Genomic DNA, 23,313 nt, shown 5'->3' with positions numbered 1-23,313 from the left:
TCCCCAGTTTGTGGAGCAGAGAGAACCTGCTCAGTGGGCCAGAAAAGGCCACAGGGATATCACCAGCCAGAGATATCCTCCCATCACCATAGGAACCATGGATTCTACCTTGCCTCTGGATCTAGCTATTACTGCACCCTGCTCTTCCCAGGAGGTACGAACCAGTGCCACTGGGGCAGTGGATTAATCTAACCACTCTGCAGAAAGGCTGTCAAGGGGCTCCATGGATGCTGGCAACTCCTCATCCCACTGGCTTGTTGCCAGTGGTGCACAGGGGGAACACAAGGAGCATGGGAGCTGGCAGCTGCTGGGGTGAGCGTGGGTGGGGACATCTCTGTGGGCTCTGACCAGGGTGGAGGTGGGTGCTGACCTGTCCCCACTCACCTGCAGTGCACTGTGATGGGCCCATCCTGCCCAAACTGCTCCTTGGTCTTGTGCACCTGCCCGATGAAGTCAATGAAGCCCTCTCCTGTCTTTGGCACTCCCTGCTCAGGCCAGTCTGTGAACTGGAACTGGCGGATGGTCCGTGACTGGCCATCCTGCAGGGACAAGGGTATTTTACATGAACCGTGGGGGTGACAGCAAAAGGGTCTGATCTTGCTTCCCTCAAATCTGGTGCTGCTGACCTGCTCCCAGACACCCTGGTGCAGGCCAGGCAAGAGGGTGGACAGACCACAGGCAAGCCCGGGCAGATCTTGCACGCTCACCACTGAGTGGCTGAGCTGAGCAGGGCCTTAGCAGGCCCCATAGGGTTTGTTGGGTCATTGTCCTGGTCCCATTTGGGGCCCAGCTCCACCACAGGACAATGTCTGCTGTCACATAAGGATCTTGTGCCTGGTCAGATTCTGCATGCRGAATCCAGTTGCTGGGGAATCAGTATTAAACAGTTGCCCATGTGTGTGCTGCGCAGGCAAGGCAGGGTCTGATGCTGACAGGGATCAGTGAGTGGCTCCCCAAGCATGACACAACCAGCAAGACAGAAACCTGTGGTGAGAGAGGTAGCAGGGGCTGGGCAGCAGCTCTGGCTGCCTGCAATGCTAGACAGCACGCTGCTTTTCAGTCACTCCAGGAGCTGCTGCACACTCCCCTCGCTGGCCAGGGCATTCAGAGGTGGGGCACAGACGCTGGAGGCAGGCAAGCCAGGGAGCCAGGAGCTGCACTCACCCTGGCATCTGTGACCTTGAACTCCCGGAGGATGTACTGTGGCATGTTGTACTCTGCCATGGGGTCCACCACGAAATACTGGTACCGGGCAGAGCGCTCTGCGGGCCAGTACTGATGGCACTTTTCCTGCGGATGAGGAGCACAGTGAGACAGGATCAACAAGCTGCCTCTCAGCCCCCTGCTCCCCAGGAGCCTATGTGGCTGTGGGGCAGCAGGACCTGCCATGGGACACTGGTGCTGGCAGCACTCCGCAGTGGCTATCCACGCAAGGCAGGCTCCTCCAGGCATGCTCATCCTACCATGCACACTGCCCTATTGCTCCCAGGAGGGATGCAGGGCTCAGCCTTTGCTCTCTGCTCCTTGCTCTGTTCCGAGTCTTTGAAGTCACGAGCAACAGTGGCTCTTGCAGCCAAGCTGTGGCATGCAGCAGTCGGCACAGTGGTGATGCCACCAGATGCAGTGGGTGCAAGCTGGTGGGGGCAGAGGAGGGAAGGAGAGACCCATGTGCACAGGAATACCCAGAGCACACAGTGTGCTACCAGACAGGAGCTACCAGGCAAGCCAAGGTGCTGGCAGAGCACCCAGGCCAGGCAGGCTGCTGCCCACCTTGCCATGCTACCAGGGCTGGGTTCAGCACTACTCCCCATAAGGATTCCCCATCCTGTGTGATCCCACCTGGCACATCCCTTGCTGCCAGCAAGAGCTGTCAGTTCTGCACAGCCAGTGGTCTGAGCTTCCTCGCACTGCCGGGAGCACAGAAACACTTCCCCTTTTCTGGGAGGTGAAGAGCCATGGCCTCTCTCCAGTCCCAGAGGAGACAGGAGTAGAGGAGATCCCCTCTCCTGGAGCTGCTCTCAGCCATCTGGACACCAGCAGGAAGCTGGCCCAGAAGGGCTAGTGCTGGGGACATACTGCAGTGGGCAGAGAGCCCATGCACACAGACAGCAGTCATGCAGCCCCACTTTCCCCCGTGCATGATTCATACCCGGCCCATCTCACGCAGCTTTGTCAACATCACCACGATGGTGGAGTTGTGCTCCCAGAGCATCCGCCAGAAGTCCTCAGTGGTCTCTGCTAGCGGTCCTTGTGTGGCGATGTAGGCCTTCTGCTGCCTGTGACAAACAAGACGGTGCTCAGACCAGCTCTGGGAGATGGCCAATAGCCTGCCCTTGGAGCTGGCCTGCCTGGGGAGCTGCAGGTGGGTGGCTCTGTGCAGTGGGAAGGTAGGGCTGACAATGTGGCTGCAGGAGACAGGTCTCTAGGGCTGGACCACAGACTCCGTACGAGGGATGAACCTGCCTAGCATGTATCCTCTGAGYGCTCACCATGGACACAGTGGGCACAACCTGGCACAGGATCCAGTAAGACTGTCAGACCTTGCTGGGGTGACAGCATCACCAGCCAGTCACCCAGTGCTGGAAGACCCTGAGGGAATGCCAGCACATGCCAACAGCCCCTGGGAATGACCTGTCTCTCCTAGGGTATCACTCTGGAATACCGAGGCTGCCTTTCCCTGCTGGTCCAGAGGCCTGTTCTCCCACCAGTTTAAGTTAGCAGCAAGGAGGTGGGTGGCAGAGACTGGGAGCAGGGAAAAAGAGATGAAGCAGGGCATGACTGGAGCAGATTAAAGGCTACTCCAAGGGGGGCCAGTGGCAGTGTGCTGGTTCCCAGGCTGGCTGGTGCTCAGTTTGGCATGCAACTGGCTGCAAGAGCAGGGCTCCAGTGCTGCACGCTGGGCCACGGCTGTGGGCCCGCTTCACCACTGCGGGGCGCTGGAGCCCGCATGATAACAGGCAGCATCCGCAAATCCAGCATTTCATCTCTCCACTGGTGCTAAAAATTAATGAATGTGCTGGAGGACAGCTGTAATGTGCGGGATGAAGACAGGGGCTGCTTCAAGGTGGATTTATAAGTCATGATAAAAAGCAGGAAGCGGAGGTGCACCAAGAAACAAAACAGCTAATAAAGATGCAGCATCAGTGACATCTGCAGGACTCAAGGCCAACTGATCTCTTTAGATAATACCTAGGAAGATTGCTTGGTTCAGAGGGAAGGACAGAAAGAGATAATGGAGCTCTCTGGGGATGGGGCAGGTAGCACATGAAATGCTACCACCTGCCGTGCTGGCAGCCCTCCCTCCATAGCATCACCAAACAGCACACCCAGCATCACTCTTAATCAGCTGTGAAGACACAACACGGAGGCTGCAGCCTGCCTGCCAGACACCTGGCTGCCCGGCGTGGGTGGCCATGCTAACGACACGGTGCTGCATGGCTTGCAGCCACTCAGGCAGGAGGGAGCAGAGGCTGCTCCGTGATAGCTTTTCCCCAGCCCCCTGTCCTTCCCCATTTTGCTGTCCCACCCTGGGAGCCTGCCTTGCTGCCACCTTGCTGTGTTGCATGCTCTGAGATGCTTACAGGGCAGCTCCCCTGCTGCTCCCGTGCGCTCTGGCCTCCACATAGTCCTCCCCTCTGGGAACCCTTCTTGGGCTCACCTACTGGAGAAGGAGGCAAACAGCCACTAACCTGGATGCACCAACATCTCTTCCCTTTGGCAATGTTCTTTTGCTGTCAGGAGGCACCAGCCCATAAGCAGCATTTCAGCAGAGCTGTGCTGGAGGGGGCTCTTGCTTCATCACTGCATCCCCCACTCGTAGGCTGGGTGACCCTTCTGTGATGGTGCGCAGAGAATCACAGGCACAAGCCCTGTATGTGTGCTGTGAGGATTTGGTGGCTGATCGGGATTACTGCCCAGGGAACAAGCTGGGAAGGAGATGTGGCCACTGGGCTGATTCCTTGCATTCTTGTCACCTGGCACTGGCATTCAATATTGTGATACCAGCAGTTAGAGAAATTGAATTATTCCCCCACAAGATCTCAATTCATGCTGTTTAAAAGGTATCTTGGGGAGCAGAACTTGGTGATGGGCTCCTCAGTGTCCAAGACCAGCTCTGCCTGAGGATCCACAGAAGCCACAAAATCAAGATGTGGGACAAGGAGCCTTGGGCTTCTGCTGCAAGCACAGCTTCCCTCTCTAGTTGCAAAGTGAAGGACAGCAGGTTTATACCAGATGCCACAGATGCAAAATGCACGGCAGGGATGTCTAGCAGAAGGTCCTGTAAACCACTGCAGGAGCCAGCACAGCCTCCCGCCTCAGCCATGCAGGCATCTGTCTGCCACAATATGAGCAAGCCTGGCAGCTCTCACTTGCTAGCAATCTTCACYCATGGTAATTAGCACTGGAGCTTCTGAGAGGATGAAGATAGATAAAATGGAGCAAAATATTGGGGACAACACACTTCCAGGCTGTCAGGACCAGAGGACCAGCCCTCAGTAAAGAAGAGCAGGCAGCTCTGCCCAGGTTCCCAAGCAGGCAGGAAGGGCTGGCCCAGGCACCTAAGGTGGCCCTTACCTGTATCCATCTATGAAGCTGGCATTGATGTAATCAGAGCCCTCGACACCCCGGATGGGCTGCAGACAGACTCTTGTCAGCTCATACGGCATGATGTTCACRAGACGGTTCTTGAATTTGTTGCATGGGAGGTTGGCACTGATGAAACGTGAGGTATGTGCTTTAGAGTTGGCCAGCAGCTGAAAACAGAGGAGACCAGTCAGAACTCAGGCTGGRGATACAGCAACTGGGGGGCAAAATCAGAGTTCTGGATGCAGGGRGAACATGGCAGACAGAAGGCACCTGGGGCCTAGCTATGGCACGGCCTTGTAGGCTTTCAAGGCACAGCTGCAGGCACCAGCAGCTCCCCYGTGGGAGCATCACAGGTGAGTCACCCACACTGACACGCTGGTGCAGCCCCAAAGCCAGAGACCCACATCAGCTCTCTGACTCGCAGAGGGGCAGGGCACGGAGCTGCTGAATGAGGGACACAATCTCAGTCCTGTCAGGGAAGGAAGGCTTTCCATCCCCCAGCAAAGTCATGCTGTTTATTTCTCACCCTAGAAGAGCCCAAGAAAAATGTAAAACTTGTGACACTTTTAGGCAACAAAGATCTATTCTGGGTTACTGCGAGACATTTTATGGTTCTCTTTGAGCCCAGCAAGCTGGAGTCGTGGTAAACGTGTTACCTAGATTTGCTGGCAGAAACATTCAAACAAAAGTTGATCTTTTTTTTTTTTTTTTTTTTTTTTTTTTTTTTTTTTTTTTTACAAAGGACTCTCTCCAGCAACCCTTGAGTTGCCATTCTCACTGTGTGGTGGAGGCTCACTGTAGGAGGACTCGGTTGCTCTCTGGGGAGCAATGCCGCCACATGAGGCCCTCCTGTATCCCATTCTCTCAGGATTTCCTATGCAGGATRTATGGAGGCACTGTCAGGGTGCAGAAGGGGCCAAGTTTTATTACTGTTCCAAAGTTTGTTCTTTCTTAGAACAGAGTWGCCAATGTTGAACCTAATTCTGTGGGTCCCTGGAGGCGTTTCTCAGGGAAGGTGTCACCATGAGACTCAAATGCAGCACACTGGGTTCTGTCTCTGGAARTGTGACATGCAAATCTCCCTCTTTCTCTCATATGCACACACACGCACATGCAAAAGAAGGAGGTGCTAGAYTTAAGAGTTTTCACCTCAGAGCCCAGGAGGTGAGCCTTGCAGRCCTATGAATACCCTCCTGTCCTCTCCCCATCCAGTGTCTTCCTTCCTACACACGCACAACTCTGTGAATTCTTCTGTTCTTTTGAGAGAAGTAGTTCCCTTGCTCTGTGGARATACTTCTACTGTATCCTGATGCTATTTGGGCACCAGCAACTCTAGCGACCTCAGGACAAAGTTGCTCTGTCTTTCTCAGTTTATGCAGAAAGTCAGTATTTTGCTTCTCTTTCTCCTTTATCATTTGGTGGGAATTCCCAGGGTGAAGCTGCATTGCTGCAGTTCATTTTGAGGCCTGCACGGTCTGCTGCCTCCCTGCATGAACTGTATTCCCTCACATGAGTTCACTGGACTAATGCACCTCATCTGAGAACGCGGACGTTTACCAGAGCTGTTTTCCATCTCCAAGTTTGTAATAAATATACACAATGGGTGATCATGGACAAACACAGCAAAACATGGGCCTAACTTTATAATAACAGTATGCCTTAAAACACTGCCTTCACCAATGCCAGACACTGAGTCTTGGTGTCTAGATGGTTAAAGGATAACAGAGCTCAGCATTGAAGAAATGAGACTATAAACGTCTCACATATTTAAATTGGAGCCGTTTCCAGACAAGTTGTTCACAGTAACATCAATTATCACTAACACGATCTGCATGTGATTTCAGATGCAGCTCCTGCCGCACAGTGAACCTAGAGCTCAACGTGCTGCTGCGAACTGCGCATCCATCTGCCTTTTATATTCTCCCCAGAAACTGCCAATCTGGGAGGGACCATGGCAAACACAAGCTTTACAATTCAAATGTATTTTAAATCATTGCCTACCTGGTTTAGAAATGTACAAATGATAATCCATGGCTCTCCTTTCCCATCCCCTGCTCAGTGGGGCTATGTGGGCAAGGACATGGCCCCAGGGAAGGGGGTGCTAGGGCTCTGCCACCAACCTTGAACTCCAGCTCCATCGCAGTAACGCTCTCGCCTGGCGGGACCTGAGTCAGCTTCTGGATGTGAGCAAAGAGGTTGCGGGCAGGCACCTCGGTATTACCACATGTTGCTGCCTCCAGCAAGGCCTCATGGATGAAGATGTATTGGTCCTCTGTCTGCACCATGTAGTTGCGCTGYGAGCGCATGCATGTCACGTGGCCATAGATGTCCACTGTTTTCTCATGCTTCATCCGCTCCAGCATGGCATCAATGACAATGAAGCAACCAGTTCGGCCCACACCGGCACTGCGGGAACAAAGCACATGGGCTGAAGAGATGCTGCGTCCTACAGACACCACGTCAGCTCCGCAGCTCAGCCCTTCTGTTGGCTCCCTTCCACTGGTGGAGCAGAAAGGACATGGTGTCACTCTGCCAGTCCAGGCAGTGGCTGGCAGCACCTCCCCAGGGGAAGGAGGAACGTGGTTAGGACACGGGAGAGTGACAGCATACGTGGGCACGGGGTCAGAACACCTGGAATCCAGGCTGGGCCCTGGTACCAGTGAAGCCCACAACTTCAATCTTGCTTGTTCCCTAATCTCAATCAGCGTTTCCTAACCCAGAAAACAAGAGAGCCAACCCTAGAGATAAAAGCCGAAAGGGSAGGGAGGTCATGTGTTTCTGCACTACGATTTTGCTCAAGCACCGGACACCTTTCTGTGTTTGTTGGAAAAGCAGCAGCAATCCTCAAACTGCTCAGTCCCAGAGCACCCCCAAACCAACAGATATGCTATCCTGACATATAACACAGGGAGAAATATGAAGATGGACATTTCCTCATTTATGGTGCAAGACAGATTCTTAATAGGGCTTTAATACAGCTTGTTTGTGTTTTAATTATACCTCACTCCCATCTGAAACGGAGCATGAAAGAAGAGTATTAAACACTGCTGGTAAGGCGTATGCTGGAACAGAAATGATGGAGTGGTTTGCTTAGTAATAGCCCCCACTTGGCTGATATAAATAAATCTCAGGTCAGATAAGATAATGAGCCTTAGCAGACTAGTATTTTCACTGGAAGAGCCCCCTTTCTACCCTGCTGAAGAGTTCTACTGTAAATGCTATGCATGAACATTTGCACAGGTAGCTGCACTCATGTCCGTCCATGCTGTATCTCTGAAAAGTACCACACACTGTGGTACTGAGCACATTCACATTATTTTTAAATAATAAATATTTAAATAATACAGCAGCAATACAAATTTCACCTCTGTGTGGCTGCCACTAGCTACTGACCTGGTCCTCCACCAASAACGCTATCATGTAACCTTCCCTGCAGGAACAAGAGTCCCCACTTTCAGCTGGACAACTCAAGACTCTTGTAGCAAGAAGGCACGTGCCAAGGTGCAGTTTTGCAAACACACAGACCTACCTGCAATGGACAACCATGGGCCCAGCATCTGGTGGGTTACAGGCCTTGACCCGTCGCAGGAAAGCTAGGATGGGAGTAGGGTATTCTGGTACCCCGTGGTCAGGCCAAGCCATGAACTGGAACTGTCGCAGTTCTCGCTTCTCGCTGGAGCCATTCTAATGAAGAAAGTTCAACAGGTGTTTAGCATGAAAACAGTCTCACCCCAGGAGGGGAACGTACTGATGGGGTAATAGCAGGCACTTAGCAGTGTGTGTTCCCRTGCATGTATAGGGCTTTTGCCACTGAAAATTTGGAGGCCGAGYACCAGCTCCTTGAAATGTCTCCAAATCCATGGATGCTCCATGGAAAAGGCCAGATGATGAAGCTGTGGAAAGCCAGCTGATACTGACAGCACAGCAGCTCTGCGGGACTGGAGCAGCCTGGTGGGAAGGGGGAATGACTCCACTCTGCACTGCACAGTGCACTCRCCGCACGCTCAGGGAAAAATGGGCACTGGCCACAGAAGGGCCAGCAGCAAGTTTGCTTTCTGCTCCACTGAATCATCGGCTCTCTACGGGATGGCTGGATCAGTCCTGACCTGTTCTGGTTGCCCTTCTCTTGCCCCAACATAGTTGACTGATGTATGCAGCTATGTGGTAGGACTGGCTAGGTGACTGCTGGGGGCGAGATGCCTTCCCGGGGTGTGAGTGGGTCCCCACCGCGGCCCTGCTGCGCTATCAGCCAGCACAGCCCAGACTCSGTTACGCACAGCAGCAGCCCGCTGCAAACTCTGTTTGCATTGCCGCAGCACGCTGCTGCTAGCACTGCCCCCTGGGATTTCCAAACACTAACGAGGTGCGCAGCAGGCGAGAGAGAAGGGCATGCACATCAGCACGGCCCCTCCATTTGCATTACTAGTGACAGCAGTGCTAAAAATTCCCTGCCTCCTAGGTTGCCTCTCTAATGGGAGGACAGCTGTTACACGTAGGCTCGCCAGAGGTGAGCACGGCCTCTGCTCTGTGGCCCCATCGCAGGGTCTGCATGCGCACAGGAGAGCATCAGGTGTCCTGGCCAAAATCCAGCAGCGGTCGGATGCACGAAYGGCAGCCGCCCTCCCGTTGCAGCCCAGCTGCGAGAAACGCCCCGCGCGCGGGCTAGCCACGCAGCGGGCCGAGGCAGGCGCAGGCGGCTTCCCCGGCCCGCGGGCCGCGCGGCACCCCACAGCGCCCGGCAGCGGCAGAAGGGCCCGGCCACTGCGCCGCCCGCGGCACGAGCGGCCCGAGCCAGCGCCGTACCTTGTACAGCGCAAACGTCCGGACGGTGTAGGTGGCCAGCTCGACTGTATCCAGCAGAGTGACCTGGATCATCCCGTAGGTTTCCGTGCCCCGGCTCGGCCAGTACTGGTCACACTTCACCTAGGGGGAGGAGAGGAGAAAGGGTCAGTGCTGGGCTGCTGGACGGGGTACCGAGCGAGAAAGGACTCACCGTGCAAGGGAGCGGGGGGTGCAGAGAAGGCACAACCTTCTCCCTGCAATGCCCCCAGCCCTGTGGGGGGCCCTGCCAGCGTGGCCCCCCGGGGACAGCAAGCCACCCTGATGAGAGAAGGGACCTGGCCCCTGGCCAGCCCTCCAGCCCAGGCACTGCACCCGCCRCGCTGGGCCCTGCCACCCTTCTTGCACTGCCACAGGCTCGAGTGCACTGCGCATCCTCGAGAAATGCCGGCCTGCCCTTCTGGCAGGCGCTGCATCCCTCGAAATCCAAATCTCCCATCTGCTTCAAAAATTGCTCTGCAGCAAGGCACAGACGCAAACCCAGACACAGCCACGGCTTCTTTTCCCTCTGCAAGAAGACTCAGCCCATGGCAAAACCATCCCTGCAACTGCTTCCTGTGGGCAGCAGGCACTGCCCCATGCAGACACCGCTGAGCCCACAGGCCCTGCCAAAATGCGCCTCTCCCCCTCCCACCCCATACACCAAAAGCCAGGGCAGCTCCTGCTGCAAGCTGGGGGCAGAGCCAATGCCCCAACCTGGTGCCCCCTTCCTCTCCCTCCGAACCCCTTCCTGCTCCCCTGCCCCTGCCCTCCTCCTCCTCTTCCTCCTCGGCTATTTGCAGCTCTGCATTTACAAACTGCTCCTCGGGTTTTGTTGTCTCCAGCCTGAGCTCCCTGGTTAACTTGGTGCCTGGCTCCCCCCAGCCCCRCAGAGCTGCAGAGCCCCGCTGACAGCAGGAAGACTTCATTCCCACCCAGGTGTGCACCACCGAAAATGGTTTCCCGCCCTAGGAGAGAGGAGTGAATGGGAGATCATCTATGCTTGTCAAGGAACAGTAAACTTAATTATTAGCTGAGCGTGTTTACAGGGAATGTTTGGGATGCAAAACAACAGGTTTAATTAGAAATCAATGGAGTACTGCCTTTTAATTGAAGGTGCTTTAAGCAAGGTGGAGTTGGTAGGAGCAGAGAGCCAATCTCCAGCACTCAGAGCTGCTGCTGTGCAGCATCCCGGGGTCGCAGGGGACACAGCCGCCCCTGCCTGTTCGGGTCTGGGCTTCCTAAGTGGTCCCTTGGCACAAGCGCCCGCAGCAAAGCTGCCTGAYGGGGCTGCAGGAGTTGGGGTGGTCTCCAGCCCCCCCAGCCCTGTGCGGGGCAGGACTCGGAGCAGCTCTTCTCCCCTGGCTCCGGGGTGCTCCACGGGCTTAGATCTGTGCTCACAGCAGCGTGCTCACGGCACGCCGGGCCCTGCACAAGTCTCACAAGATTTTTCTCCCTTGCTCCGCTCAGAGCAGTGCGTTTTAAGACGATCRGCTGCAGAATGAACAATTCAGAGGTCGCAAACCTTATTTCACAGCTAAACTGACACTGTCCTTGCAAGCAGGCGGCAGCTACCGCCGGCATCCGCAGCCACCTGAACTCGCCTCTCCCGCCCCGGGGGATGACGTGATCCGGCTCTAAAGCGGACAAGAGGAGGGACAGAATCGCATCCCGCCGGCTCYGGGGAGCGCCGCTCGCCGCCTTCCATCCCACCAGCCCGCGCCACGCTCACGCYGCATCCCCGCCTCCGGGAGAGCGGCTCCCTCCCCGCCGCCCGCAGAGCTGTGTTTGCACGAGCACAAAACAAACTTCAGAGGAGTTCCCTGCGAGGGATAATAGCAGCGCCTGGGCTGGTAATTGAAAATTATTTATTCATGACCAGATAAGAGTCAGTCACATTTTCTGCCAAATTTACCCATAATGTTTATGCCCCATTTTCAAGCTCTGTAAATTTTATGCTGAAGCCGATGCACTGTGGCACTAAAGCAGATAAGAGATGTTTTCTTCTGGCAGTGCTTCCTTCTCATTAACTTAAGGAGCACAGTAATGTCCCGAACAACCATTTACTGCAGCTCTGCTGAGTGGCTGCTGGCCCTCCCTTTCGATGCCCCGTGCCCGAGAGCAGCCGGGCACCCCTCTTCAGCTGGAGTGCTGCGCTCTGCGCCCGGCCCGGCTTGCCAACCCTAGATGGCTTCACTGCCAGCGAGACGTCCGAGTCGGGCAGGACGGGGCTGCCAAGCCCCTCTTCTCTGAGATCCCTCCATGAGCAGCCCATGTTTACATCCCTGCCTGGAGACACGAAGYGCAAGGGCAGATCACAGCCCAGAGCTGCCCGCTGGGTGCTCTGAGCTGGGAGAGAACAAGCTACTGTACTGCTCCAGGAGACATCCCTCCACCCCGGCTCYGCTCGGGCTCTTGGGGATTGCCCACAGTGGGAGAAATTCTGCTGTAACGCCGCTCTCGTGCAATACATCCCGGCTAGGACGCACCGTGCTCAGAGCTCTGGGAAAGCTAATCTACAATGTGTGTTTCTGAACTGCCACCAAATGATTCCGAAACTGATTGTAAAGCTTTGAAGGCAGCTAAATTGCACAATCCAGCCATTTCTATCCTTTATGTGCCTCTCGCTTTGTGAAAACATGAAAAAGGGAGGATGATTTGGACCATCAAGCCAGCTGAAATTGCAGACCATAAAAGCCGATGCTCTTTAAAGATTCTCTTCCCCCTGCAGCTCAGGAGCCCTTTAAAGCATCGTCACCCCACAGGGCTGCAAAGCTGCTGCTGGTCCTCGTTGGCTTATCTACACACAGCACTGCTAAGGGGGACTGGCGGAGCTCGCTYGGGAAGGAGGCAGAGCCTGCCTGTGCTGGGCACCTTGTCACACAGCCCTGCCCCAGGYTCCACAGCCGGAGATGTGCTCTGTGCTGCCCCAAAGCCTTGGGCAAGGGGTTTTACAGGAAGGTCACGAGTGGTAACGTGTGTGCCCATGCCCGGAGCAGTGCTGTCCCATGGCAGGCCATGGGCATCAGCAGGCAGTGACACTGCAGGGATCCAAGGGGACTGTGAGGCTGCAAATACATGAGGCTTGACGGCTGCAGAGAGGAGTAAACTATAAATCTGGGGCTTCAAGCTGAAAGCCGGCAGCAATGCAAAGTGACTGGGATTTTCCTCAGTYCCAGAAATGTGTGCTCCTAAGTGAGCTCTCAGTACCCATTACCAAAGGGGAACAAGGACGGGGAGAGCAGGCAGGCTGCTGTGGAGGGTGGCTGGAGAAGCTGATGAAAAAAAGGAGAAAATGCAAAGAGAAAACAGAGAAGTGATCTCCTGYGTGTCCAAACACCATCTCCCTACCGGGGTCCTGCTGTAAATGGGTACCATGAGGCACCTTCAGGCCAAGCAATCCCATCGTGGCTTTCCAGAGAAGAGCCTTTGGTCTGCTCCCTCTACAGAAGTCCCATAGACCACGTGGGGCTGGTGAGGCTCAGGCGCAGCTGGACCTCCCCGCTGCCTCCACCAGCAGCCTGCCTTTCTGGCAGTAACCTCCAGCAGCGCCCGAGAAAATGGCCCCAAAGGACCCGGGCCAGCACGGACAGGCTGCGAGCCGGGGAGCCGACGCAGGGGCTGGGTTCGGCTGGCCCAGCCCGCAGCCCCTGGGCAGCACGTCGGGCGAGCTGCCTGCCTCTGCCCGCAACCCGGATTTGTAGGGCCSGTCCCGCCGCTGAAAGCCCAGCGCAGGGCTGGCCACATGCGCTGTGTTTGGGACAGAAACCAGTATCGCAGAAAGTAACTAAGGGATGGCGTGACAGGGAGCGTGCTGAGGGGAAACAACACATGGCTCAGCAGCACGGACATGTCAGGCAAAGACAAGCACCTGGGGGGTCGAAGGGACCCGTTATCTTAGAGAAACATGCACCTCGGAGTGCCTTCCTGCAACCGAGCTGCCCAGGAGGTGGGTGAGCCAGGACTCTAGGCACAGATTTACTTGRTAACCAAAAAAGGGCTTTTCCTCATACTTCAAATGAATGTTCCAGCRCTGAAATACGAAGGAGCAAAATCTCCAAGCAACCCCTTGCTGCAGAGCGGCCTGTCGGCAGCTTCTGATGCTGCTGGTTCGGYCCCTGCGCCTAGCCCCGGGCTGCAGGTGGGTCAGGCTTATGTACCTCCCCGCCGGCGCTGGGGTGGGCGACCGCGGCTGCCTGGGGAGTGCAGGCAGGGCTGCGCAGCCGGGAAGCGCAGATCCTCCCTCCGGGGAGCGCTGGTTTCCTCCTGCAGGCAGCAGGGCACTTGTAGAGCAAGGGAAGCCCATAAATAAAGACTATTTTTGCACAGGCAGGAAAGGCAGATCTGTTTTGCCTTTCTGTGATCTGTTGCTCCAGCTGCTTCCTCCCAGCCAGTGTGCACTGGGACACCCCTGCAAGCATTTCAGTGCTAAGGCTYTGAAACGGACGGAGAGCACACGGACAAAAGTTTCAGCTAAACCCAAACTTGACAGTTTCTGCTTCTAGAGAGCAAGCTTATTGGGCTAAAAATAACCAGTGCTTCACAGCTTGAGCACACAGCCCCATCTCCTGTGGTTGGCATGACAACGCTAAAATATTCTGCAAGCACAAACTCTCACTGGTGAAATTTTACTTTTAGGAACAAACCCAATCACAAGAGGCAGAAGCTGCCTCCTGCTCGGGCAGGCTTTGCCCAAAGGTGCATCTGGGTGCGTGTGCATTTCGGTCACAACTTACAGACTGTGAATACTCAAGCTTCAGGGACTGAGTAGGGACCTCTGTCACCAGACCTCACAAGCACCACAGCAGGAGCACGGGCTCCTGCTCCCTCCCCTCCAACCCACGCAGTCCCCATGGCCTGCAGGCAGCTTTGCACTTGTTACATCTGAATATCTAATCTTGGCAGTATGAACTGATCATTTATACATGTTGTCATTGGACAAGGCACAAATTATTCTTGTTGCTGCAACGAGACTCTGTCTGCCATTCCTCTGCATTGCCAGGGACGCCAGGGCCCTGTCAAGCTGCAGGATACCACTGATACCACTTACTCACAACAGCTCTCAGCTTCTGAGATGCAGCCCTTGGGCTTTCAGGGACAGTCAACAACTCCCCATTTCAGAGCTTTCCTCTCTCCCTCTGCAGCGAATGTTGCAGGCAGAAAAAGGACAAGTGTGCATGGATGCATGCAGGCCAGGCAGAGGGTAACAACTAGCACAGCAACAGGAGGTTTTGCCACCCTTTTGCCCCAAAAAGAGATGCTCACAAGGCACTTGTGGCAGGGTGGTGGCTGGGCTGCCTGAGGGACGCCTGCAGCCCGCAGTGGTGCTTGCAGCAGTGGCCTCCCCAAGGGACCTGCATCTCTCTGGGTTTGAGCCAATTCACTTTACACTGTGATATATCCCCATCCCTCTGTCCTGCTCCTACCGTCAGCTCCAGGAAAGAGAGGAAGCACACACTGTACCCTGGATTTCTCCTCCAGCCTGGTCATCATGACTATAGTTGCTGTTCTCTGTTCCCACACCATCCTCCAGAAGTCACTGAGGGTTTCCGGCAGCGGTCCCTGCGTAGCGATGTAGGCATTCTGCTTCCGATACCCGTCAATGTAATTGGCATTGATGTAATCACTCCCTGGTACCCCTGCAGAGAGAAAAGACAAAGTATTACTCCAGGGGCAGCACCGAGCACCACACTCATCCTGCTGCTGGGCCATGTGGGCCGGGGAAGAGGCTGGCACGTTGACACAGCTCTTAACAAGTCCGCGGCACAGGGTGGTGCCAGAATCTCTCCCAGGGACCCTGCGCAGCACCCGGACGGTGCCTGAACAAAGAAGAGCCCTTTGCAACCAGCACATTCAAGAACAATCAGGCAGCATAAAAGCCGAGAGGCAGCTGCCACCCGCACACAAAGGGACGTTCACAGGCGGGAATATTAAGGAGCTCATTTGGCCCCAAGCAATTGATTGAAATAATTATCTTAAATTCACCAGCTATTTGTTATGGTCCTCCAGCACCTTTTAAAAATGCTTCATTAGTTTCATGAGCCTAGCTGTGAGCAGAGGCTGTTCAGCAAAGAAGGCCTCCTGCCCCTCCTGTGGGGCAAAGTACCCCACGAGGAGCCTGAGACCTTCCTYCCACTACAACCAAAACCCTCCTCGGTGTAAGACCTCCCTCTGCTGGCAGAGGCAGCTCCAGCTCCCATCCTGCCTGCACCACCTTGTAAGAAAGAACTTTCTTTTAAAGGCCTTTAAAATGCAAACACACAGTTACTTAAATAAATGCAGCAAAATACTGGCCCGAGGCTGAGTTTCCAAACTCTGCTCAGCTTGGGCTGCTCAGGCTGCTCAGTGCCCAGCTGCAGGGATGAAAAGCAGCAGGAAGTCTCCTGTCTCCCAAGGAGAGAACATCTGCATTTCATTAGAGGAAGGAAATAAAGTTGAGAGTCTCCCCCTCACCCTTTTGTCCCGGGGAGTTTTTGACAGGTCCCAGCAGCCTCCAGTGGGAACAAAGTGCTGGTGGCTCTGGGGGAGGCTGCACCAGCTGGAGTGCAGCGCCTGGCTCCSCTGGCATGGGCGAGAGGCATCTGGCAGGGCGCTTTGGGAACGCTTCCCAGGAAGACACAGATGCTACTTATAGCAACCCAGTCATGCTGGAGGACAGGGATTCCCCCATGTGCTCACCCCACAGTTGTCTGCTGGGGTTTGCCCACCACCAGCCATGCCATGCCTTCACGTAGCTGCTGCTGACAGCAGCCCTGCAACCCTGCTGCAAGGAGGTTCCCCTCCTCCTCCCCCAGACGAGCGGTGCATTAGCATTAGAAAAGACACTTTATCCCAGGAGAAAGGGCATCATGACTGCTGGACCACTTGCATGCAAAGCCAAGCCCTAGTCTTTTGCCATGGAACTGGAGAGGGGCTACTTACAAAATAGGCTGGAATAGGTGCCTGTGCAAGTCTAGGCTCCCGCAGCTGCTTTCCAGCTCCCTCCCAGGGGACTACAAAGCAGGCGCTAGTCCAGATGCCAGAGCCTGCAGCCCCCTTTGCAACTGGGGAACCACAGGGGTCAGTGCTGTGAACACCAGGGCCCCTCCATCCTGCACTGCTGTGGGCACTTACTTGGGGGCAAACAGCAACCAGTCCTTGGGAAGATTCCGGCCCTACAACCAGCCTAGGACACAGAGGAGCAGGGCGAAGAGGCCCCCAACCTGCTCTTTAGGACCTCTCAGCAGAGGGCCCAGCAAAGCTGAGGAAAGCAGGTGAAGTAATGCAGTGGGGCCAGCAGCAAGGGGAAGGGCTCCTGGGGCCAGGGAAAGGGCTGCCTCAGACACCCCGCAGCAAGAGCAGCAGCAGCTCTGCAAAGCCCTTTCTGAAGCTTTTCTGTTGCCAGTCAGAAACATACATTTCCCAAAGCTGACACCTAGATGTGTTTCCTGGTGTTGCCCCACTTAGTGGAAAATAGGGAAAGATGTGGTCTCCTGCCACTGCCAGGTTCTGCCATTCTCCCCCTCCTTCGTCATGCAGGAATGCCTCTTTGTAGCAGTTGGAAGAGCACACGCTTGTCCTGTCAGGTACAGAAGTATCCTTGCCCAGCTGTCCTTCACCCAGAGGTGATGGTGTGCCCGCCCTGGAATCCTCTCTTACCATCRATGGAGGTCAGGATGACACGCGAGTGGTCATACGCGATCACGTTTGCATAGCGGTTTTTCGGTTTATTCACTTCCAGGTTGGAGTTCTCCCAGGTGAACTGCTGCCCTGGATCTATGGACTGCAGAGAGAGGGAGGAAAGAAGGCAGGAGTGGTTATGGCACAGCRGGACACTGCAGGATATCTCATTTCAGCCAGGGCATCTGCATTCTCACATCCCCCTCCTCTGACCAGATGCAGCTTCCTTGGGTGTCCGCAGAAGCTGTGTCAAGCTAGGTCACACTGAAGTCCAGTTTCCAGACAGGAGTGGGACCTGTCTCCTGGTGATCTATAGGCCAAGGCAGCCCCTCACTGGGGCAGCCAGCTGCAGATGCAGTTCTACCTCTACTCTTGCTCTGTGCTCATCTTTCCCCTTGGAGCTATCCGCCAGCAGAAATTTGGTTGTATGCCAAGACTCCATGGGGACCTGACTGAGCAGTTCTTGACCTAGCGGCTTTATTAGTTGTTGAACTGCAGTCTCCTGAAATATAGCAAGCCCTGCGTGTCTTGTGCCCCAGGAGCTTTGGGTATTAGTGTCCTGTAAGAGGGCCTATGAGCTTCTACTGGAGAACAGTCATGAAAATTGATAGGTTACTATCTGCTGCTCCAGCTACTTATGCAATGTAAACATCTCTCGTCTGAGTTAATAGAGTGACAACGAACTATAAACCTGGAGAAGAGACGTGGTTATAAATCTTGACCTAAGGCCCGCATGCTATGCAACGGCCTGAAAAGCATTCATCRTGATCCTGCCTGCAACACCAGCCTTGTGCAGCCAGTATTTCCTGCCACAGGCCACGTGCCTGGTGGCCTCCCAGCTCAGCCATGCTGATCTCCCGGCATCCAGCCCTGCTCTCCTTCCCAAAGCCTTTCCCGTCATCTTTGTCAGTGCACAGAACAAGAGGAAAAAGGAGCATCCCAAAAGCACTCCTCTGAGATGGGATGGCCTCTTTGGGTCAGAGATGTGCATGTGCAAGAGAGATCGAAGAGGCACCCAGATAAAACAACTATCTCACGCAGGGACTTGCTCTACACATGCAGCCCTGGGCAGGCCCACGGCAGGCCGCTACTGCCAGCAATCAGTCATYCCATGAACGCCCTCCCGACGTTTCCAACACTGTCAAAACCTTCTTAAACTCATGCTCCAGCTCAGGGTCCCTGCAGCTCTGCTGACCCACAGGCAAAAGAACGGAGCAAACCGGCGAGGGGAAGCACCGCACCGCCGCTCTCCCTGCCGGCACCGGCGGTCCTCTCGCTCGGCGCAGAGCCACGCCAGGCGGCTTCCCAGGCAGCGAAACGCCTACGAGTCAGCCTGCTCCGGCTCAGCCTGCTCCAGCTCAGCCTGCTCCGGCTCAGCCGCGGGCACCAGGCTGAGCTGGGAAGCGCAGCCCCACCAGCCACCCACCGCCCGTGCACACGGGGACGCCCGGCGCTGGCCCCCGTGCTCTCCCACGCTGTCAGGGACACGCTGCCCAACACCTGCACCGCACCAACACCTGCACAGCACCCCTGCACAGCACCACGGCTCTCGCGGCAGGCGCAGGGCACAGGCCGGGCAGCAGCGCCCGTCCCTGCGGGGCCCACGTCGCTGGCTGCCTGCGGGCAGAGGCCAGCGCTGACGGAAACGTGCAGGAGGATGTGACATCACAGCGACGCTAATAGGTAGTTTGGGAAATGTAGGATGTAAATAGACATTTCCCACAGAAAACCTGTAATTTTCTATTATCAGAGTAATAAGCAGGCAGCGGCAGCACTCGGAGGCGCTGCGGCAGGGCGGGTGGGAGCGGCGAAYGCCAGAAATGCTCCTGGCTGGAAACCTGCCGGCTGGGCTGCCACGGCCCCTGCACGCTCCTCTGCCCACGCGGAGGTGTCCCGGGGCAGCTCACGGCTCCCCGGGGCACCTTTTTTAATTCAGATTTGCACAGCAGGGCATTCACTGAATCAACTTTTTAGATGTTGTCCTCCCTTGCCTGTGGACTGTGTGGCAGGGACAAATGCCACCCACCTGGAGAAGGGCAACAGAAATAACCCAAGGCATGAAAAAGTCTTCATAAGAGGGACAAAACGTGTAAGGGTGTTCCTGAGAGGGGCTTTGATACTGGGCTACTCAAAGTAGCCCGGAGCAGACCTGCGTGGAACGGTGTTTGCTGTTTCTCGTGAGACTACTGCTAGTGGGCAGCAAACAAAAGCATCCCACAGCAGGTCCAAAACAAACAACAGGAGCCGCTTCCTGGAAAATTAAGCTGTGGAAGTCCTTGCCTTGAAAYGGTGTGGATGCAGCATGCCTGTGCAGGTTCAGCAGCAACACAAACTAATGGAGAAAATCCATCAGGGCCTGCTGAAGACAAAGATAACGCTTCTTTCTCAACAAGGTGGCCTACACCTGCATGGACAGCCGGTGGCCCTGAAGGTGCGAGCCAGCTGCTTCTTGCTGCTGAGGAGCACCACAATGAAGCACCAGCCCTGCCTGCACCGAACGCCTGCTCGGAGCCAGCTGCAGGTGGATAGGTGGGTGCCGGCGTCCTCCCTCCGCAGCGGAGGCAGGGACTGCTCAGGACTGGCGCTCAATCTACATCAAGGATTGCACTGTAAGTTCAATCTATGTCGAAGCTTTGCACCGTAAGTTGGTGTTTGGCCACGGCAGTGAAAGGGCTATTTCCTGGGGGGCACGAGGCTGCAAAGAGCCCCCTGAACAGAGGAGCAGCATCAAGGTGTTGCCATTAGGGTTAATCGCTTTGATGTGAAATGACAATGTGCAGAAATGGTCTAATCATCACCAGCCTCTTAAGAGGGCAAACAGGTGAGAAAGTCAGAAATAATACAGCACCTGAGTGCAAAGAGGCTCTAATTAAATACTCCTGCAAATTAGTGACTCATTTAGAAGTAAAATGATTTAATTTAAACTCTGGTGATGAATTAATGTACACCTGTTCCCCCCTTTAAGGCAAACAAATGAGTAAATAAATGGGAGGATGATGCTTGGAAAGCAGTTGAAGCCCATTACATAGAGTGGTTACTGGCAAGTCCTGTCCCATCTCCACAGGATGCTCTGCCACCCCAGCCTACGGCAGTGCTATCTTGTTCCCTCCCTTGCCCCACAGCTGCTGGGCCCTTGGAGTCTCCCCTTGCTCCTCTCCGGGACTCAAGGGAACCACCACTTCACCCCCAAACTTCATGAGAGTAACACTTTCAACTCATCCTTCCTAAAGAGCAGAAGGGCTGGGAAATGGGACAGAAATGAGCCAGGAACAAAATTAAAAGTATAAAACTTTGGGGGCTGCTTTGCTTTACAGTGACAGGAGATGCTGTAAAACAGCAAGTGCAAAGCTAGCAAAAGCCCAATTAGTAAAACTCCTCCTTCCCAGCATGGAAGTGCAAGGAGCGATCTCTCCCCAGCAGCTTAGGGATCCCTGCTGCTGCTGCCATCAACATAAAGACAGAGCGAAACCACTGAGATGTGATTGGGAAGGGCTATYTGGACACTCCAGAGCACTTCACAAGTGCCTTGGAAACATCCCTGGGTGCCAGTTTGCTTCTTGGACGTTTGCTGCCCCCCTCTCCCTCAGTGCAGCTGCAGAGACCCCCAGAGCAGAGTCCCCGCAGCTCGCAGGCTCGGGGAGCTCGGGGCGGCCCCGCGCCGCTCGGCAGCCAAGGCTGCGGCGAGGGGAAGGTGCACGGGCCATCCGTGCTCCTCGGCCTCCCGCGAAATCAGCCGCACTAGCACAGGCACCGACCACCGTCAATCTGCGCTACGTCTCCAACGAGGATGTAACGCGCTCCCAAATCAATTGCTGGCTGCGCTTCAGCCTTATTATTCTTATTACAGGAACGTGAGTGCCGCACGCCTGCCAGACAGCTTCCCGACCGGCCCAGTAAACTCAGCTCCCCGGCCGCTCTCCGGCCGCCCCGGCGCAGCACCGCCCCGGCGCAGCACCGCCTGGGCTCGCGCGGCCCTGGCGACCGGCACCTCCTGCGGCGCAGCAGCGCCCTGCTGTCGGAGCGTGCCCTGCCGTGCTCCCGGCCAGGGCTGCAGGCGCGCGAGACGCGACGTCCCCGGCGGCTTTAGGGGAAGCGCAAGCGGCCGGGGCTTTAGGCAGGCCAGCAGCGCGGGCAAACCGTGCGGAAGGGGATGTCGCCTCCCGGGGACGCGCAGCTGCGCTGCGAAGCGGGAGCACACCCAGATGCGTACCCTAAGGATCAGCAAGGCTACGTGTAGGGAAGCAGCCCAGGGACCGCCTTGCCCTGGGAGGAACACAAACCCATCCGTGCTCAGCCGCCCACSGGGCTGAGGTGCAGCAGGCACCCGTGAGGGCAGAGGTACTCGGGCACCTCCGCCCCGCTCTGCTCCCAGGAGCCGGCAGCTGGAGGAACGTGTCCGTGGGACACGGCACGAGGGGCAACAGCTGCGAGTTACMCATTGGGCGGTTCAGGTCGGACACGAGAAAAAAAATCTGCCCTGGGAAGGTGGTGCAGGATGCAGCCCAGAAACGGCAGTAGGCACAAGCTAGCAGGATCCAGCCCTGGCTGGACCCGGGCTGTGTGTGTTTGCTAACGGGAGAGGAGGGGACAGCAGCGCTYGGCCGGATGGATCCCACGGGCAGAGTGCGAGACGTGGCACGTGTGTGCACGCTGCTGTGAATGAGTGYGGGCGCCCCACGGCCAAGGGCAGGATCCTGCCCCACGTCAGCAGGCTGCAGCATGGGAAGGTGGCCCACAGGAGGAGCTCCAACACCGCCTCAGCACCCGGCACCCGGCACGGATAAATAATTAAGGAGCTCGGCCTCCCCTCTACTTATTTAATTCCATTAATCCCACACAGTAAATTCACTGTGGCTCTCGCTGTACACTAAAAATGAAATACTCTCCCGGTGCGGCCAGGCCAGGAGCGGTTGCCAGGCCCTTGCACTCTGCTCCCGCCCGCTCTGCCGCCCGCTCGGGAAAGCGTGCTCAGCCTGCGCTGCGCCAGCTCCTGCCTGCCCCGCGCCACAGAGGCCGGGAGCAGAGGCGGCCCTGCCCGCAGCCAGCTCCRCTCCCAGCACCGGCAGTTCGACCTCTCCCGCCCTGCCAGGGAGACCCGGGGGTCCCGCTGGGGCCGCAAGGTCCTGCTGCCAGGCTCGGCAGCCCGCTCGCGCTGCAGCCGGCACACCGCTCGCTCTGCGCCGGCTTGGTCGTGCCGGCTGCTCGGCCACGCGGGCTGGCATCAGGTGCGAGCAATATTGTTTGTTCTCTGACCCGTGAGAATGGAGGCCAGACCGCTCCGAAAAATCCCTGCCACCCTCTCTGCTCCCTTCCCAGGCGCCTGAGAAGGTGCTGACAGGTCTCGTTTTCTGTAACCCATGCCTAGGTTCCCGCGCTATCGCGAACACCGCCAGGACAAGCGCCAGACTGATGGCTCTGGGCAGCTGGCTTCACTAGTTAAAGTGCTGTTAAATATTTGCTTTCTGTCTGGGGTGCCTACCGCTCCCGGGACGCGAGCCATCTATGAACAGCCCTGCGCCCCACTGAGGCGTCAGGCTGCCAGGCTGCTGTGCGAAAACACTTAAAACGCAACTCCTCCAAAGCGTAACCGAACAGCAAACGTGCCGTGGGGCTTCAGCTGTGCTGCCTTTGCCTCTCCCTTTGGTGCTCCCTGCTCRGCTGTGCTGTGTGCCTGGGCAGGCAGCGCTGCTGCCTTGAGCTCCAGAGGGATCCAACAGGATCGGGACCTCTGTCTGCTGAAGTGCCTGGCTCTGTGATGGTGCTGGGATCGCGTGGTCCCAGGGCGATCGCCGGGGCTGCACGTTCGCACAGCGATTGCAATTGCACGGGAGGCAGCTGCGGTTCCTCGCCCTCCTCCGCGCGGGAAGCACCCGCTCGCACAGGCTGTGCTGCACAGCCCCCTTCCTCCCACCTCCGCCGTTTCCGCACCCACTCCACCAATTCCCTTATTCAACTGCTCTGCAGTTCCCCAAAAGGCAGCTGTCGTCCTGCCAAACCTGTGCACACGGCGACCAGGATGAGCCTGGCCCCATCTCACTGGCAACCCTGCAAAGGGAACTGGCACTCTGTGTAAAGCCTTTTCCTCTCTGCTGCATCAAATGGGAGATGACTGGTCCCCACATGCCAACAAGGKACAGACGTTTCTGCTTTGGGGCCCATCCTAGTGTCAAGCACCTTACAAGCCTGTCATGTTCAGTAATTTCAAGCTGATGAGGAGTCAAACGCAGCAGAATCCAGGGGAAAAAAATT

The 23,313-nt window shown here is 56.2% G+C and overlaps 1 protein-coding gene across 5 annotated transcripts in view; it reads right to left on the bottom strand.

Annotated features, from left to right (window-relative positions):
- PTPRF (protein tyrosine phosphatase receptor type F) overlaps nt 1-23,313 on the bottom strand; it is a 381,001-nt gene that overhangs the window by 2,403 nt on the left and 355,285 nt on the right. For all 5 annotated transcript variants that reach the window (XM_085298209.1, XM_085298207.1, XM_085298211.1 and 2 more), the window contains 9 exons: nt 17,044-17,167; nt 14,869-15,044; nt 9,391-9,510; nt 8,117-8,271; nt 6,708-6,993; nt 4,576-4,754; nt 2,150-2,276; nt 1,165-1,290; nt 385-539 (listed from right to left, as the gene is read on the bottom strand). In XM_085298209.1, the coding sequence (XP_085154335.1) occupies nt 385-539; nt 1,165-1,290; nt 2,150-2,276; nt 4,576-4,754; nt 6,708-6,993; nt 8,117-8,271; nt 9,391-9,510; nt 14,869-15,044; nt 17,044-17,167 (1,448 nt within the window). The remainder of the gene's footprint in view (nt 1-384; nt 540-1,164; nt 1,291-2,149; nt 2,277-4,575; nt 4,755-6,707; nt 6,994-8,116; nt 8,272-9,390; nt 9,511-14,868; nt 15,045-17,043; nt 17,168-23,313) is intronic.

This window comes from Rhea americana, unplaced genomic scaffold (assembly GCF_003343005.1).
Source record: "Rhea americana isolate MKP2758 unplaced genomic scaffold, rheAme1 scaffold_136, whole genome shotgun sequence".
Classification (NCBI taxonomy): domain Eukaryota; kingdom Metazoa; phylum Chordata; class Aves; order Rheiformes; family Rheidae; genus Rhea; species Rhea americana.
This window is presented reverse-complemented; position numbering and strand designations above follow the sequence as displayed.